General features: G+C 38.7%; 1 protein-coding gene across 4 annotated transcripts in view; it reads right to left on the bottom strand.

Annotated features, from left to right (window-relative positions):
• Positions 1–19373, bottom strand: part of kuz (zinc-dependent metalloprotease kuz) — a 92027-nt gene that overhangs the window by 13197 nt on the left and 59457 nt on the right. For all 4 annotated transcript variants that reach the window (XR_011603637.1, XR_011603638.1, XM_017089462.4 and 1 more), the window contains exons 4-5: positions 17693–17889; positions 17093–17630 (exon numbers count right to left, since the gene is read on the bottom strand). Coding sequence is in view for 2 of the 4 variants with exons in the window: in XM_017089462.4 (XP_016944951.3) it covers positions 17093–17630; positions 17693–17889 (735 nt within the window). In the remaining 2 variants the exon portion in view is untranslated. The remainder of the gene's footprint in view (positions 1–17092; positions 17631–17692; positions 17890–19373) is intronic.

Genomic DNA, 19373 nt, shown 5'->3' with positions numbered 1-19373 from the left:
ACACAAAGAGCATTCAAGCCCACCCCCAAGGAACCCAAAACTGAATCGGCACCCCAAAAGGCCATAACAGACGCTTTACACAATTTCGACGCTTTAAAAGCAAAATAAGGGAACAACCCAGGATGAAAAAAAATATAACTGAATAAGGAACACCAAATATTTGAGGCAACAAAAGTTCAGACACACACAGAGTTGCAACCAAGAGGTTAAAATACTCTTACAAAAGGAAATGTATGAATGGAAATACGAGTATTGCATTAAAAATACAGCTGTGTTCAGATTTTTTAACAACTTTTAATATTTACATCATAGTTTGTAAAGAAGAGTTATTGTGAAGAATTGGTAACATTTTATTTGGCTTTTTCTTTAGTAGGCGGCTTAATTTTTTAAGAATAAAAGTACAAAGGGAAAGATAACAAAAATATTTAAAACCATGCCATTTTTTTAAGATTTTTATTGTGTCATTTTAACGATTCCCCGACCTAAATCTAAAATCCAAGTGCCTTCCGCGAAAAAGCATCAAAAATTATATAGCATACAATTGGGCGCCATAAATGCTGTGGGCCCAGTTGTGGGCGTACATTAAATGGGCGTGGCATGTGCGTGTTTGCTGCTGGCGTTGCTTTTGCATTAACAAGTGAAAATCATCGCAAAATGCTCACCACTGCTGCTTTTACTGGGCTTTTGATGCGTGGATGTCGGGGAGCGCAATTCATACAATTTTCCCTAATTTGCTTTTATTTTGTAAATGATTTGATTACCACGTTGTTACCGTTCCCGCTGCTGTTTATTTATTTAATCATTTCTTCCTTTGTTTATCCAGTTCCCTGCCCCTCATCCTCATGAGCACATTTAGTCTTAATTTGTTTACCCGACAATTGTTACGCTTTTTGTATTTGCCTTAATTAAAAATGTTTTAATTTGCACAATTGTTCGGCGATAAGCGCTATGGGCAAAAGGGGAGATGAAGGTCCTTTAGGGCTTAAAATGAAATTATACGGCACGTTTACATTTTTCTTGATTTTTACAGTAAATGTTGTTTTATAGAAATCATTATAGGGATGATCACTTTGATATTCGCATGGTAAAATAATTCAGTATAATTTTTCTCTCAATCAAAGTCCATTCAAATCGGAAATAAGAGATAAAGCGAAATTATCTGGATAAGAGCGAGGCAGCAACTTTAAAACCCTGCAAAACATCTGAGGTGACAATGTTCTTAAAAATTGAAACATTATTATTTTGAAAAAATATGAAAATATGTATCTCCATAACTAAAATATTAGTCCAGTAAGTAGTGTATACTTATCAAAAGGTTGTTAATTAATCTCAATTTGAGTTTTCTCTTCTCACCATTTTGTTCTGATATTGAGAACATTGCACTTAAAATATACTTGGTCGGATTTTAAGAACTAATGTTCTTAATTCAAGAGCAATGTACTTGAATATTTCTCTCTGTGTACCAAAGTGACACGTCATATCTTATCAATGGTTTTCAAGACCTCTAATTATCTGCAAAAAGTATGATATATCTTAATAATCAGTTCCTAATGCTTTAAAACGCCTACCGACTATGTCCGAGTCTTAAAGGCCACATCCATGACCTACCTTCCTCCCTTACCCATATGGATAACTAATGTCTTCTGCCCGTGGCGACAGCCTTCCGTTGTTGTCACACTTTGGCAGAAAAAGTGTCGCCGTCATCGTCGTCACCTGCGCTTTGGCACTTTCGCATAAAGCCACACTCGCAAGGGCCAAGAAACAGATTACGCATTTTGGCCGCGTCCATGGCGAAGGCAAAACAAAACGTCCGACAGAACGAAAGTCTGTCCGTTTTGGCGACACCAGCTGCCTTCCGCATACAAATTAGTTTTTCTGCCTCGGACTTGTGTCCTTCTTCTGGAACAAAAACAACCTACACCCACCACATCCATCCTTGAATACGATTCCCATTTCCGTGCTTTTTTTCTTCTATGCCTAACAAGAACACATTAATATTAAATACCATTGATCAAAATAGTGATACATATGCATGGCGTTCTATCCCTGGATTTCTACATATGCTGGGTGACTAAGAACTTTTGGGTTAGGAAAACAGTTTGACCACCAAATAAATTATTTATATTTTGCTTGGTATGAACGGGGGGTTTTCAATTGAGTTTTTTTTATTTATTTAGGATTTGGTTTTATTATAAAAAGTCAATTTAAATACAACTAAAACGTTAACCAATAGATGATGTATCAATAGAAATTAATAAATTGATTTTAGTTCTTTTAAAGGTACCCTAACAAATCTTTTACCTTTGTTATTTTGGTTTGTTTTTTTGAACACAAATCTTGATTGACTTGTATTGCGAAGCCCAGAAACTGTCACAATCAGCTCAAATCAAGTTATTCAATGCAGGGCTTCCGAAGAGACAGAAGGGCAGGCAGGTAGAAGTCTAATTGTCGCAGCTGTTAAAACCCCACTTGGCATTCGAATTCGGATTCGTATTCGCATCCGCATCCGTATCTCCAATACCAATCATCCGTAACTTTGCACTCAGCCCAACTCAACTCAAGTGCCAGGAAAAGATAAACAAAATTTGTTTCTGTGCGAATGGACGTTGAAGTTGAACGACAAAAGCTTAGTTAGAAGGCAAAAGCAAACGGTAGCCAAGCAATTTGTGGTCAAGTGCAAACTGAAGGCGACCGATGACAAGGACGAAGACTACAATCATGATGAAGATGATGATGATGGGCGATGGTGATGGTGATGGCTCCCGGAATGACTTTGGGCCAAATGAAAAAGAAAAGTTCGTAAACGACAGAGCTCTCCAGCCGCCCGCCTCTAAATGGGCTAGAAATAAGCCAAATGTATGGTCTCGTCTTCTCTGTATCGGGCACTAATTAACGACGGAATAATTTCCCCTGCCAGGCAAATGGAAAAGAGCCACAGGACTCGGTCGTCCTGATTGCTCCTGTGGATGGGTATGGGGATGGGAAGGTTGGTTAGTGGCTCTTCTGGTTGCTCTGCTCTTGGAATTAGAAAAGTTCATTCGACAGTGCAACTGTTTGGCTTTTGACCTGCTCCTTTGCCGTTGCAGCTGCTATTCCTTCTGCCTTACCTCTTATAGGCAGCGTTTTGCATGCAAGCCAAAGTGCAATATCAACAAGGCCGGGCCAAAAACCCAGAGAAATATGTCGACTTGTCACACAAAGCACAAACTTCCACTGGGACCCAACCGCCTGACATTGAACACACGTGCACACACAGGAGGTTCAGAAGGAGGAGGACTAGACTCCTATTCCCTCGAACAGGGGCTGGAATTTGAAGCTAAACTATGTTGGGAGCTCAGTGCCCAAGGCACTGGCACTGATAAGACAGCCGAGAATGCACAAATGTGTGGGGATATTGGAACCACCCAATCCGGAGAATGTGGGCACACCGTATGCCTAGGGTGAAAAAACGGGTTGAGGGCACACCAAATTGTTGGGAATTTTCATTGCATGCATTTCGACCATAAAATAAATGGAGAACCCTATGCGGTTGTACATGTATTCGAAAACCCACGCATCCACACACTTTATATATATCCATTTAAAGGCAGGTGGACAGGCTGAAGAGGGCCGCAGAAAACTGGTTAGGACATATGGAACTTATGGCCTAACTGATAGTGATTGACAAAATAGAGTGTTGTGCAAAGTCAGCTGAAAGTAAAGATATATACTGTGAGAAACAACGTATGTGTTTTGGGGTATACCAATTTTGTTCAAATTTGTATTTCTTAAATAAGTGATTTAACATTTCCCATACACATAAGTACATTTATTTTTAAAATTTTAGTAATACTAAAAAAGCCGAAGGAGAGAAATTCCAAATTTGTCAACAAGATATAAAATATTTTTATTTGACTTTGGTATATTGTTCCTTATTCGTGCAGGTCTGTAATTCCAATACATGTTAAAGCTTAACTTTAAAGCCTAAATGTTTGCCCTCTGTACAAAATAACTGTACTAGCTTCATTTCCTCAACTGCAAACCAAAACGGAAGCAACAAATATCATCAAGCCCAATTGCATTTGTGGCCGAAAACTGGAAATATTTACTTGCCCGGTTGGGTTGGAATTTCGGCATTGCCTTTGGCCAGAGGGAGACGACAGATAAGCAGAAAGGAGTTTCCTGCCCATTTGGCCAAAAGAGGAAGAGCCAGCCAAGTAAGTCGACCAGTCGAAATAAAGATGGACAGTAAAGATGGGTGGGCGGTGTACTACGGAAAATGTGAAGCGAGAAGCTTCGTGCTGGCCCATGATAAAAGTGGTTTATGGCTGTGGTTAAGGACTGTCTATAGGTTCTCCGACGTAATCTACTGTTAAGAACTGCATTATGCTCTTTGTCATGTTGTCCAACTTTGTTGGGGGTGATGAGTTTATGAGGTGTCGGGGCTCAACACTTTTGGCTTGTAAGGGATGCCTTTCCAAAAAGAACCATCATGGCAAAGAAATATTATTATATTAAACTGATTTTTAAATAACCTTAAAATTGTGTATATTTTTCGCAATTAAACTTATTAAATCCAAAATAGTACTTCGTATACCTAATAGACTTCTCTCCTACTTCATTTTATTGGAAAACAAGATATTATTTACCATAATCAGACTACAAAACAAGACCTTATACCCTGGATTTCGGTTGAACGTTGCCTACAAAGTCAAAATCACTTGGGACTTTCCGACCAATGCGAACAATTTTGAACTTGTTTCAAATTCAATTGGAACCCTCGAGAGGCTGCTACGTTCCCGAACCACAGGGCACACGAGAACATGTTTGTGTGTTTGGCAGCAGTTACAGTCGCCTATGACAACAGAGTTGCCGTTGTCGTTGTCGATGCCATCGTCATTATCAAGAGCCTGACACCCTTCGGAAGTGCCGCCCACCAATGTCCCGAAAATAACCCGTAAAGCACTTAAAAAAGACCGCATGACAGCCAGCGGGCGTCTAACAATACCCGTCTCTTTCAGATTTTCCCTCTATCCTGTTTTTCAGTTTGGTTGGAAAGGTTGCCAACCATAATCGATGGTTGATGTCGCCAAAGTCTTTACAGGTTGCTAGTATATCCTTGCACTGGACGAAACCCAAATGCCATACTAGACTTAATTATACTTAAGTAATATACATTTTATTATTAGTAAAAACATTTTATGTAAAGGAAATATTCCTATTTCTTTTTATATTAAAATATTTAATATTGATATTATTCAAACTTTTGTTTTCAAGTGCATGAGTAGTGTCTTTGCAGCCCCGTCCAACCGCAATTTGCACTTCAATTTAAACTTGCTGAATGAAGTGTTCATTGCCCGTTTCCCCTTCCTGTTGCTGCCCAGTTTCGTCTTGGGATGAAAGGATCCAAGTCTCAGATTTTCCACAACCCACAGTCTGAATATGGGGGACATGTTAATTAGAGCCTATTGAAGGCATTAACTGCATGAGGCCTGGCACTTGACTATTTGGTTATTTTAGTCCCTCCATCAAATTATGTTTATTTTTGTATATGTATTTACTTATTTGTGCAGGCATATTTGGCCCAGCACTGCCCGAACCTAATGTCCATTTTAATTAAACTCAAACATGTGCGTATTTATAGATGTCTATACGAACAAACAGATTCCCCAAATGGCCCATTGAACTGACACTGGGCTCCCAAGGCGCTTGGTTACTGACAAATTTACGAGAATGCATGTATGTATAAATCCATATAAATATATTTCCCCACACACTGGCCATTCCGTTCAAGGGGGAAATTTAATATTTTAGCAGTTAAATTATTTGGCACTTGTAATAAAACAAACAACTTGTAGCCGGCAGCTGAAGCTCCAGCTGAACATCCTCCCAAAACGCAGTGGACAAGTGCAAAGTGTTAAAGCGCAAAAGTTTTGGAAGCCGCAGAAACTGAAGAGCAGGACGAAATGCAGGGGAAGCCCCATAATGTGGCATGGCCTGCTCGTCCTGACCAAATGTTGTTAAATAGCACGAGCAAAATGTAAATATAAATTTTCAACACAAGATTTATGCATATTTTGAAGTTGGCTAGAGAGCAATGTCCTTGGTCAACAGGGCGCCAGATGTGCGTATGTGTTTGTGTACATTTTAAAATTGTTTAAATTTCGTCTGGTATTGCAGCTGTTGCAAGGACATCAACTGCAGGCACTCCTTCTTGCTGGATTCCGCACGAATTATGCTTCAAGACATTGGCTATAGCCCGAAGCTTCTTTTAGCTGATGTTTGTCATGTTGCATATATGTACGTTCTACATATATCCTAACTCCACATGCCCACCCTCAAACTGGCTGGGTCATGTAAGCTTGGTGAAATCCATTTGGCCACATTACGCATACGCCATGTGGCCGCCTGACAATATAAACTTCTGTTTAACTCTTGATTGTGAAAGTTTTGGGTGGCATTTTTTATACGACTGTTTATCTAGCTTGTGTTTTCAAAAACATTTTAAGAGTAATTTGAGTTGAAATCTAAAATCAAATATATTTGCAGAATTTATTACTAAAATTGAATAGCACTTCTAGAGCAAATAGAAAATGTATTAGTGTAAATATTTGTATTTGCACTCAATTTTATCTTACTAGCGCTTGAGAAAAGACCAACAAAATAAACAATGTAATTTTATTTGCTTTCTATTTCGAGTTTTAAATAACAGTATATACAAAATAACTTAATTTTCATCTTTTTTGAATCCTTTTAGAGCTGTGATATTTATTTTAATTAAATCTTTCTCTGCACTTCAAAGAATACCTATCCTAGCTTAAAGTCCACTGGAATACCAACGTGTGCAACGTCAACCACAACGATTAATTTAATATTTCTCGGACAGAATCACGAACGTCTCACACCCAAAAGCCTCGAGCTCTTTCTGCCAGTGGTCTCCAAAAACTCCGACGCATCTCCGTTGTGCTGCTGTCACCTGGACAGTTTGGATAAGAGTGGCAACAGCACTGCAGCCAAACATTTGCATAAATATTTGCGAGATTCGCAGAGTGGTGAGCATCCCGGCCCCCCCAAAAAACCAGAAAATGTCCCCATTTCGTTGATGACGGCGACAGATTTTAAATACATTTTGCACTCTGCGCTCGGTGGTGTACGGACCACCATATACCCGTCGGCAACAATTATTGGTTTGAGCGCTGTCCGCAGTCCAGGTGTCGGAGTTTCGGAGCTGAGGATACGGGCATGGGGTTACGGGTTACGGGTTACGGACAACGATTCATGGGAGCCCTGACCGGATTCCCCAAAATAACGAGTTTGTGGTAAATTGAATTGTTCAACATCCACACTGCCTCCCCCGTCCAAGCCATTCCATTCCCGATTATACCATTCCGTACCCTCAATAAAATCGCTGCACCGTTTCATTTTGTCCTGATACGTTCGTACGATGCGGTTTTGCTATTGGTACTCCTTAATTTTGAAGCTGTGAGTATATAAGACATTTACTATGTATTAAAAAATATATTTTTAACTATTTATAATTTTTTTTCAAACAAATTAGTGTTTAATTTTAAAAAAACCCCATATTAAGCACTAAGTATTTGTAAGCCATAACTAAATAATGGTTTACCTATATTTTTTGTCATTTCCCTAAAACCTTTACCCTTTGAACATTCTATGTAAGTGAGGTAGCATAAATTATTTATAAATTCGTCGGTGTGTGTCTACCTGTTCAGGATAAAGATGATGGATCCACAGAGCATGGCATAGAAATTATGATGGTCATAAATTTAATTTGCGTCAATTTTTTTATATTTTTTTCATATATCCTTTTTGCTGAAGGCTGACAGCGACTGCAAAGTGGATTTTTATCGCTAGCCAATAAAATGTTCTACAAAATATTTCGCGAAAAATCTGAAGTATTTATTGAAGAAATAACTTTTTGTCAATAATACAATAGCATGTGTCAGCATGGTATTTTTATGTTTCAATCATGTGATATACACATTATAGTTCTATAAAAAAGTTTTATATGTCCTTTCCTCTGTCAAAATTGTGACGTTTTCTGATGACTACATTAAATGGAGTGGAAGATGCAATCCCTCATCATTTCATACCCATATCGGACGATTATGATGACAGATTGCTTTATCGTGATATATCTGCAACAACCACCCAATTGGCAGACATGTTGCAGCATTTCGGCAAGGCAATCAAAGTGGCATGCAACACAAATGTGCAATCTAGTTGCAACCCTCGACCCGAATAGCTGCTGAAAAATAAAAGCGATCCCAGTTGAAGTGGCACAACAACACAATGTCATGGCTGGGAAGCTTCGTCAGGTGTGTTTTTGTTTGATGATGCGAGAGGGGCTTGTGGAAGGCCAGGCCATTCCAGCTAGACAAAAAAGCCATTAAAAGCGACTTAAATGTTGCGAAATGCTTTCACGCTCTCTGGCTGCAAACTGCACTCGCAATCCGTTTGGAAAACAGAAGGTTAGACCAGGTGGGAGGGCAAGGTGCGCCGGCTCGTGCGTTGCCCATGGCGCATTTTCATTTGCCCCAAAACATTTATTAAATTTTAAAATCTAATTTGAATTTTCACGCCACACGGACTGAACACGGCAGCAACAACACCACGATAAACAACATCAAACAAAAGGGGTACGAGTAACGAAACCAAACGAAGTGTATCAGAAGAAGCCTTCGCGAGGAGAAAGAGCCAGACTGGCAGACAGGCGGGTTCTAAAAAAAGGGACATTATGGATAAATCCGGTGCTCGGAGGATGACTGTGCAGAACCGAGGGCAACAGCGTGCAACTGAACACAGCATTATGGAATGTGTACTATGTGTGATAATAAAGAGGGACTGGAGAGGGTCTCGAAAGTGCTTATGAAATAGTCACAACTTGGTAACTTCTTCACAAAGCATCTCACATTATAAACCATAATTATAATCTTAAATAATAATTTAGCATATTTTTTAATAATTAAATAAATAAATATAAATGATAGTGAGAAGAATGAAATATAATTTTGCTTGCCTATGCTTTTTGTTGAAGCGAATCATTTCTCTAGAGCTCGTATCAACCTTCACCAACTGACAATGAATGTAAAACCCATTTCGTGTTAAAGTTCACAAACACCCGAGGCATGAGTTTTAACCAAACATGAAATATGAAAAGTTGGCATGTTGCATATCAGAGATTCATTATCCTTGGACAAATGTCAATTAAAAGTAAAGCGTAAAAATAATAAACACTGTGGACATTGTCATTCCTGAGGTGGTGGTGTGCTCATAAAAAGCAGTTCGGAGTGCTCATAAAAAGTAACGCATAGTTTGGGGGGAGTAGCGGGCATAAAAAGTTAGTCATGCGAGATTTTGGTTGTCGTTGTAGTTTTCGTTGGCGTTGTTGTCGCTGTTCTGCGTTGGTCAGCGCTCCGAAACCCCATAAAACTGCACAACTTCAATTAATTTTCACATATGGCAGTTTAGCTGGGGGGGGGGATGTATACACCATTCAGCTGGGGCAGCGGTCAACGGCAGTAGCAGCTGACTCTGAACCCTGTTCAGTGAATTCAATTAACCGCAATTTCCATACCAGCGGGATGGGACGGAGGCTCTTTCTCTCTATCAAATGCAATTGTTGTGCGGTTGGCAAACAGCAGGCCAAAAAAAAAAAAACCAAATAAAAGTTTTGTGGTATACAAATTTTTATCATGTCAGCTAAAAAAGTATTAAACAAAAAAAAGGGGGGTGTAAAAAATGGGGGAAGGGCTGAAACATAACGACTCTGAAGTATGATAATAATTAAAACAGTTTTCTGAAATTTAATATGCATTGTATACAACATATGGAAATGTTCATCTGCCAGTTTTTACGATTGGTTCTTGTTGCCATTTGTAATTTGTCACTTCTAATTGCACTTTCTGTGCTGTCCGTCTGTGTGCACTTGATTTTTGTTGACTTTTGCATTGTAATTATGCGGTCAGATTTGAATTGAGATTCAGCAGCAGCAGTAGCAGTCGATTCAACGAGCTAACGATGCAGATGACCCATTTCTGGTGAGCTGGTTTGTAATTAGCTCGTCCAGTTCAATTGTTGCCCTTTCCATGTAATAGACAGGAAACTACTGACTGCGATGGCTGGCTTGTTGATTTGCATGTTCGGACTCGGATTCGGGTTTGATTGGAAATGGTCGGTGAACATTCCATTGCCAATGGAGGAGAAAGGGTACTATTATGGCTAAATTATAAGCGGATCGCATGTGGCAGACAATTTCGAAAGGAAGCTGATTAATCGGGATTTCGCATTGGGCAAATTATCCAAAAAGGAAGGTTGTTATATGGAAATATCTGCCCATTTTTTCTTTTGAACGTATAATTTTATAGTAAGGAATACAATGCATTTACAATAGATTACTTTTAAACATGTTATTTAAATACATTTTCAGTAGCATTACTTTTCGAACATATAGTAAAATATGTTTTCTGTGGCAATACTTTTGGGACATATAATGAAATGTATTTTCTGTATCATTTCTTTTTTGATAATCTAATAAACATTTTTAAGTTTCATTTCCTTTTTTCAATGTCAATGAGATATGTTTTCAGTGGCATTACATTTTTCAATGCTTATAAAAAGTGTTTTTATAGGCATTGCTTTTTTAATGATAATTGAAAAACTATGCTAATGCTCTGTTCCATACCAGTGAAAACCGTATTCTGTTATTCTGAATTCTAGTAATAATATTTTTTCAAAATATATCAGCAACATTTCAAAACTAAAAATTCTTTTTTTTCATATTTCAATTAGTTATTTATTTTCAAATAAACGAGATATACATTTTTCAGTGCACGCAATACCCTTAGGCGATATCTTACTTTAAAGAGTTATTGCACCCCAATGTTTTCCTACAGTGAAATTTTTTCTCCGACATCTGTACTTCTTAAATATCAAACCCCTTCTTTAACTTAATCGTATAATTATCCCTTACTCCATTAACCATTTATCACTGCCCTGCATTCTAAATAAATGTTCTCCACAGACCGACCTGCCAAGTCAAATGCAAAACAAAAGGCACTTTGTGAATGTTCCGCAGCACCAACACCCCCTAACAAATAACTGCTGACCGCAGAGTCAGAAAATTGCGGCAGAGACTGTCGGTGACCGCGGGTTGAATGACCAACCGTAACTTAATAGAAGTTGACACATGTCGCCACGCATGCAAAATGGATTCATCCAACCGCAGCTGGCCAGATTGAAGGGGTCATCCACCCACCCACTCCGCAGGAACGGAACGGCACCAGCACGACCACTGGCTCCATCCCGGGGTGGGGCCATTGTGCTCAAACGCATTTGATTTCAATATCTGTGCCCTCACAGCCCCTTTTCAGAGCCACTTCAGCCGGCAGCGTTGCCAATTAACATGGCCGTCGGTTGGGAGCAGTGCCACAGTCTGATTTCAATCCGATTTGTTAAAAAAAAGTACAGAACTCTAGGGGGTCTAGACATAGTAGTGGACTTTTGAGACCATCAGACACCCTGTTTTAAAATTTTTTGAATAGGTCATACTATAATAAATAAATAATAATTTAAATCATTATTTTAGATTATTAAATAGATCAAATAATAATAAATAAATACATATACCACTGAATCTATTTTTAAGTATAAGCATCCTATATAGGTTCACTTAAAAACATTTTCTGATAATGTATTTATAAAAAATGTTGCTTAAAAAGGAGACAATAGCTTTCGGTTTTTATTATTTAAATGGGTATACTAAGGTTGTACTCTAAAATCCCACAAAACCCAGAGTATCGCAAAATCTACACAAAAAAATGGGGAAAAAAGAAAAAGGAAAAATACTTCCGGCCATGACTGTCGCATGTCAATTTGGGCACTTTTTTGTGCGCTTTATCCATCGTTCCCTTATCAAAAGAACTATGGGGTGTACAACTGCGAGTGGGTGAACTTTCTTGTGCAACCTAGCATGAAATTTGTTTGTTTACAATTGCAAACTCCATGCTTCTGTATAAAGCGACTCCTTCCACGGCTGTCGTGGCTGTTGCCGCTATCAAATACCGGAAATTATTGTATGTTATGCCAACGTCAACATTGCCCCGCGGCATCATCGTTATCGAAACGCGGCGTAAATCCTGAATTTATGTATTTTTGGCTGCTTATTTCATGCATCGATGACTGATACATATTCATAACAACACGATATAGCAGGCAACAACACAACAGTGTGGAAAATTTAAATCAATTACTCTGCCGATGACGCCAGTTTTTATTGGAAGTATACTTCCCAGAATTACTTTAAAGTATTTTATTTATTCGTCTTCGAAGTTCGCTGGAAACATATTAGTATACAGACAAATAGACGAAAACAAAGTAGCATTATAATTTCCTAAAGAATTCGATTAATACCCTCCCATTTGTCATATACACATTTAATGGGAAATCATTAAACAAAAATGAATAAATAACCGCTCGGCTCGTTGCACAAAAAACTACATAATCGGCAAAATGCAATTTATTCAAAGTTTAAATCGCCGCAACAATTACTCTTGTTTGTAGTAACCCATTTTTAACAATTCAAAATTAATTGAGCTTAAAACATCTGCGTGTCATTGACATTTATGCGCCAATGAGTTCACAGTTCAGCAAAAGTTAATGGGTCCAAAAGGAGTGGGTCGAAATAAAGGCCCGCTGTTGTGCGAGAGGAAATTTTTCTATAAATTTGCATAGTGTTATAGCAAAAGCAAGTGCAATCAAATAGTCGTAAATAAATGTGAGCCGCATTGCATTTATGGCACTTGCAGCGACTGCACATAAAGTTCCCACAGGCATGGTCAATGCACTCGAAGGCCCAAGGATAACCGGAAAAAGGGTGGACTGGTGGAGTGAGGAGGTCCTGGAGAGGAGTACTGCATAAGGAGCAACAGTGACGCCAGCAAACAATGTGCCACTTGAGTTGCTCTCTGTTTTGCTGTGCAAAAATTATATTACAACATTGTGTATAAATTCTGATTTCCAGGCAGCAGCAGCTAAGGAAGCATTCAAGAACACATTGCACTTTCTTGCACTTAAAGAAATTTTAAACAAATTAGCAAAAAAAAAAAAAAAAATGGAAAATTAAGAAGCTTTGCTGAAAAGTATGTAGCAGGTAAAAGGTGTCGTTTCCGACCCTATAAGTTATATATGTTCTTGATCAGGATGACTAGCCGAGTCGATCTAGCCATGTCCGTCTGTCCGTATAAACACTGAGATCTCGGATACTATGAAAGCTATAAAGTTGGGATTTGGCATGCAGATTCTAGAGATTCTTGCGTAGCGCAAGTTTATTTCGACAGAGTGCCACGCCCAGTTTAAAAAAATATCTAAGTTTAGTTAGACAAATTATTTCTGGAATATTTTTCACACAAGTAGTCTCCTTTAAATTATAAAATGTTCAGAGTAGAAATATATTTTTTAACATTTCCTAATAATGTTATAAAAAAATTCGAACTAAGTTAAAAAATAAAATATCAAAATAAATAAATATAGTTGTAAATAAAATAAACGTCTCCCAAGACAAAAATTTTTTTTTTTATAATATCCAAAGCATTTTAAAGGAAACCCCAACTCAAAAAGTATGGCCAAAATACCAAATACCAAATTAATCCTTTCTGGCCAGTGTAATTGAGTACTTGTGTTGTGGCGAATGTTAACCCCTTGGCTGCTTCTGGGGTCGCCGGGCTCACGCTTCGTTACTTGGCTCCTTGCAAGAGTGCAGGAGTGCGACAGTGTGCTACAGCTACAGCGATTGCTAGGGGCCATAAATGGCTTGGCAGGATGTGGAATGTGGGCTGTAGGGGCGGATAAGCAATGTGCGTGCGCCGCTTGGTCGGTTTTAACACGCACTTAACGCACCCCTTGTCGCTGCCACCCCTCAAAATGGATGAATGAGTGTGTACACACCAACAATGTAATCTAGGGTCCGTCGACGACTGCTCATTTCCACTACAAAAGTTAATATGCTGCTAAAATGGCATTAAAAGTGTGGTGGCGCAGTGTGAGGTTTTTGGGTAGGGGTGCAAATTCTTGATAACTCCCCAGAAGCATAAACACCTCGCGACACAGTTGCGTTCCCAGCGAAGCTAATAAAGTTGGACCAGACCCACCATCACCAAAAAGGGAAAAACCGAGGGAAAAACCAAGCGAAAATTGTGGGTAACTATGGACCGGGGTTCGCAAAAGCTCATAAATAGAAAATGACTAACAGAACGTGCGAGTGGCAAAGGAGACCGCTTTGCACTTTTCACAAATTAAAGTTTATGTAATGTGCCCCCCTTATGGCTAAGTGACCAATGACAGCCATTTCAAAACCTTTGACACTGCTGTTTTACTTTCCACGCTTGTCATGGCAACTATAAGCATTTAATTGCTGCATTTACGAGGGGCGAGAGACCTGAGTCACTCAAACGGTTGAGAAACATAGTTAGGTTCTATTTCTTGAAGTATTTTTAACCCAAAGGAAAAGGCAATATCTACAAAACTGTATATGAATACCTTCTTAATTAAATTTAAAGAATATTTTATCAACCAATTTATTTACCCAGCAGACAAGCCTGGAAAATCGAAACCTAATTTAAATTGATTGAGAGGTACTTTTAATTAGCTTAATTGTGTGGGCGAATAATTAATTGCCTTCAATGGGTCCAACTAGTCCAAACGAAAGGTGGCGATTTAATAAAATGGAATGTCAATTTCGATGTTTTATTCCAAATTGTTAGTTTACATCGATCAAAAGGCCGATACAACTAAACTGACAGGTGAACATGGCCTGTGTAAACGGCTTTTAGTGGGAGCTCATTAAAGTGATTACGCCACGCCCCCAGAAAAACGCACAGATAAACCTGCAACTAAGCTAAATGCGCCCATGACAATAGTTTTGTCAAGTGTTGTTGATGACTCTCTTGGTGCATGTGCATGTGCATGTTTGGTGCACGTGTGTGTTTTTGTGGAAATGTGGGAATGTCAAATTGCATACAATTTTGCGAGCAACAACAATGGGTGTAGATTGTCGAAAAAAAGTTGGCCAACAAAGCGCCCCTCGTGTACTCAACAAACTACCAACCGTTGCTCCCATTTCAGTTGTTTAGCTATGCATTAGATTCTACTTCTTTTGTGGCAACAACAAAAAAAAGACAGCGACAACTTTATATGGGCGTGGCAACCGCCCATTGTTATGGGAAAATTGCTGGGTGCACCATAAGAAAATATATCGAATTGAGATTTATCTACATACAAAATAAACGGGGTCTTCAAGATCGGTTCTCAGTTTATAAAGTTTAATGTAGTATTAACAAATGTTTTTTTTTATTATTGTAGTTATGAAAATAATATTGTATCTCACTGTATTATATGGACATTCTAAACTCTCTAAATTTGGAATTATGAACTTTTATTATATTTCAAGAATTTATTTAAAACCCTAACTTTTCCTTAAAAAATGAAACCTATATCGGATTTTTCTTTTAAAGGTTTTTATAATAGAAATATTTATTACAAAGCCGAAAAAATCAAAGATTCATTTGGAAATCTTCATAACTCTTGAATGCAAAAGATCTGTTATAAGTAGATTTCCAAAACACAAACTCAAGAAATGTTTTTTTTAACATATCTGGGTGTTAAATCTAAAGTTCTAAAGAGCAAGATTTTTTTTTCGGTGCATGTGTGTATGCAATCGTCGGTCTGGAACCTGATGTCGTCATAGTTGGAGCTGCCTGCACAATAACAACGGCGATGCATCCGCTCTTCTTTTTTCTCAGTTTTTCAGTTGCAACTTTTCATTGTCAGTGTCATTGTTGCAGCCATATTACGTACGAGTGTGCGAGTACATACATATATGCGAGTCTAGGGGGCACACCTTCTTTGGTTGCACCATTGTTGCCGAGTTGCATAAAAAATTGACCATTGAACCGGGGAGAGAATATTCCTTTTATTTTCTTCGCTTTATACGGCTCTTCATGCGTGGCTTGCTTTTAAAATGAAGTCGCCGGGTTTGCCTTTTTGCATAAACCATGAATAACGTGGCCACGTTGCCCGTTTTCAGTGGAATGAAAGTTTTTCTGTCTCTCCTTTGTCGGCACAGCTGACGGATCAAAGTTTCCATTGCCATTGGCGGGGAAAAACTGAAACTGTTGCGGTATGCTCAGTTTTCGTTTCAATTTCAGTCGACATATTCTAATTGGGCAGGAAAAACATTCAGCTAGCAGTTTGTGCAACTTTGTCTTTCAATTGGAACTTGTCTTGAAGCGAAGAGTTCTTTTATGAAATGAGTAAAAGTGGTTTTATAACACAACCTGTTCATGTTTATGTTGGTTGAAATGGAACTATTAATCATTCAAATGCCAATTAGGTTTGTCTTTTTAAATTCAAAAGGAGGAATTGAATATTGGTGGTTTACTAGAATTTTTCTTGTCCCAGAATATCAAAAGAAAAGTTGTAAAGCCAACTATTTGAGGGTCTTAGAGGTTCCCAAAAATTGACAAGTGATGTTTTGGGATCAGAACAGTAATCCTTGTTTGTTTTCCCTTTTTTAGTAAATACATTTTCCTTTCAGTTTTCTTGAAAATCGCATTAGGCGAAGCTTCCACCGTGACATTAGCTAAGCTCTACAGCCAGATTTCTCACTGCTCCGATAAACAAGTTGTTAAGCTCAAAAACTTCTGAGCCCGAGCCACTTTTCTTCTCAACCACGCCCACAAAAGTGGGTCGGTTGACAAACTGACAGAAAACTGGGGAGATGAGCAGCACAACAGCACAAATGATTAGCAGGGACTCGCGACTGTCATAACTCAGGTGTCAAAACAGAAACGAAATGTTATCAAACAATTTCAGGGCTGACTTGTGTTGTGTCCTTTCGCCTCGACAGAACGGAATATCCTTGAGTACAAAATAAAGTCGGGAACTTTATACGGCGATGCCAGCCGCCAAATAAATCACATTTAACAATGTGCGAGGATATTTTTCATTTCTGCATCGGCAACTTACTTTCGAAAAGTGGAAAACTGGATAAAGCTTGGGGGGGGGGGGTTGTTGTATGGAACTTATTTCGACTTACCTTCGCGCACATTTTCGTAGGCGTCCTCGACATGTGACTCCTTGTAGATAATGGAGTGAAAATCAAGTTCGTCCTCGGCATTGTGCTCCTTCGCGTCCTCGGAATTCTCCGTTGTGGGTGGGAATGTTGTCGACGACGACGACGTCGTATCGGAATGCTCTGGGAGCTGCTGGGTCGTCGTTGTGGATTCAGCAATTTTCTTTATGAAGTTTTCTGTCTTACTATCAACGGCAGTTCTGTTGTTGTTGCTATTGTTGCTATTTCGGGGCAAAGGCCGTGTTGGTTGTGTGTTTTTTACGGTGCTGATGCTCCTCGGAGCCGACGTTGTCGTCGGAATTGGTGGTGTTTTCGCCGTGCGATTTGTGGGGAAATAATGTTTGGCATGTTCAACATAATAGGCATCACGTTCCGTTATAATTTTACCCTCGAATACCCCATTGTGTATGGAACCAAATACATAACTATTACGATCCCCTATCACTTCGCCCTCATAGATATGATCCGTGGAGACATCAATGGGACCTTTGCTATCATAAATCTGAAAGTGCAAACGAAATGGTAAAATGTTTTCTTATTTAAAAATATTATGGGAATACTCACGTCTAACTTATTGCTAAATGTATTTAAATCACGTTTTAATCTAAGATGGAAGTCTCTTCCATGTGATGCAAACTTTAAATGTACATAATGATCTTTGGTCACTGATCGTCGCGCTCTATTGTGACTAGCTCGAATGTGCTCATGATCATAGTTGAGTGTTTCATAGTGGGATATGTATTCGTTAAGTCGCTCATGACCTGTAATGATAGATAGGAAATGCAAAAGGTTAGTTTGGTAATCCAGAAATTATTAATAAACTTCTTAACATTAATAGATCGAAACTTATTTTTCAATATTCCTTAACTTTTAAGATGAGAAACTTTCTACAGTTTTTCTTAAAAATCAAAGCTTTGTTAATTGACATTTTTTCCAAAAATAAAGAAGCCTTTGCTTGTTAGATGCTGAAAATCGATTGCAGGCAGAAACCAAGAAACAATTTGATAACCGCAATTGAAATTAAATTGAAAACCGGAAATTGAAACAACACCAGACCGGGCCACCCCTCCAAAGTGTATATGTGTAGCTCAGATGCAGCCAGGACTGGCCTCAAAGTCCTCTGAGTACTTTCATTTCCTTGTCAACGCTCGGACACTACCTTCACTTAATACTTTTAACGTTTGATTGCATTTATGCAGGCCCTAGTATGGTATGGTATGCTACGGTATAGTATGGTGTAAGAGCTCTGGGTTTGCTGCAGTTCTTCGTAATGCATTTACTGTTGCAGTGGCCCTGATGGCTAAAAGTCGTTTTTGCACATGCCACAGCCAACTGCCTAACTGATGGCAAGTGGCACTTGTGTGGGCGTGGCAGGATTGCTCTACGACTGCCACAAACATATTTATTTTGGCAGATGGACTGGAAAAATGGAGAGCGAGAAAGGACGACAGGGAAATGGCATGCAAGGCGTCGCTTGGGGTCGACAGAAAGCCTTTCCTTTCCTTTCCTTGCCATTTCCCCTCTCTCCAAATGGAGCTTGCACAACATTTTTAATGCACTTACATCGCACACAGATGCACGCATAACTGCATTACTTAAGAGGGAATTTTCGTCTGCCAGTTAGGACCAAGAACAGTTAGGACCATCAAGCCCGTCTGCTTACCTAATGGAGTGTGTGTTGCCAACTAAATTGCACAACTGTGGTAACTTACACAGGAAACATAACGTTCTAGGCACATTTCATTACTAATAAATTAATTTTTTTGTTTCAAGAATGATACACATATACAATAACATGTAAAATAGATACTCCTATAAATAAATATGTTCCGAATAAATATGGTTAATATAAAAAAACCTAGGTATATATAGGTATATGGCTCGTTCCAGTCTCCATTCGCGATTTAATTAATTAAGAACTTGCAGAGCTAAAAAAAATAACAGAAAATAATAAGAAACATAAAGGGAAAGGGCCGGATGCGGGTTCAACTTCAAAACGACTGTAGGAAAATTACACAGAGCCAGAGAGTATCTGGCAAAAAAATCCTCCAAACGAAATAAATTGCAAAGGTTCTAAAAACGAGCATTATAAGGGCATGGCGGGTTGGGTAATTAAACTGAATGTTCAAGTAAACATTAAACAACGATTTTTTTACGTTCTTTTTTTTGCACAAACGTCATGATGAATCAAGCCAGAATAAAAGGGAACAACCTGCAGCAGTGGGTAGAAATAAGGGAGCCCTTG

The sequence above is a fragment of the Drosophila suzukii genome, chromosome 2L (genome assembly GCF_043229965.1).
Source record: "Drosophila suzukii chromosome 2L, CBGP_Dsuzu_IsoJpt1.0, whole genome shotgun sequence".
Lineage (NCBI taxonomy): Eukaryota > Metazoa > Arthropoda > Insecta > Diptera > Drosophilidae > Drosophila > Drosophila suzukii.
This window is presented reverse-complemented; position numbering and strand designations above follow the sequence as displayed.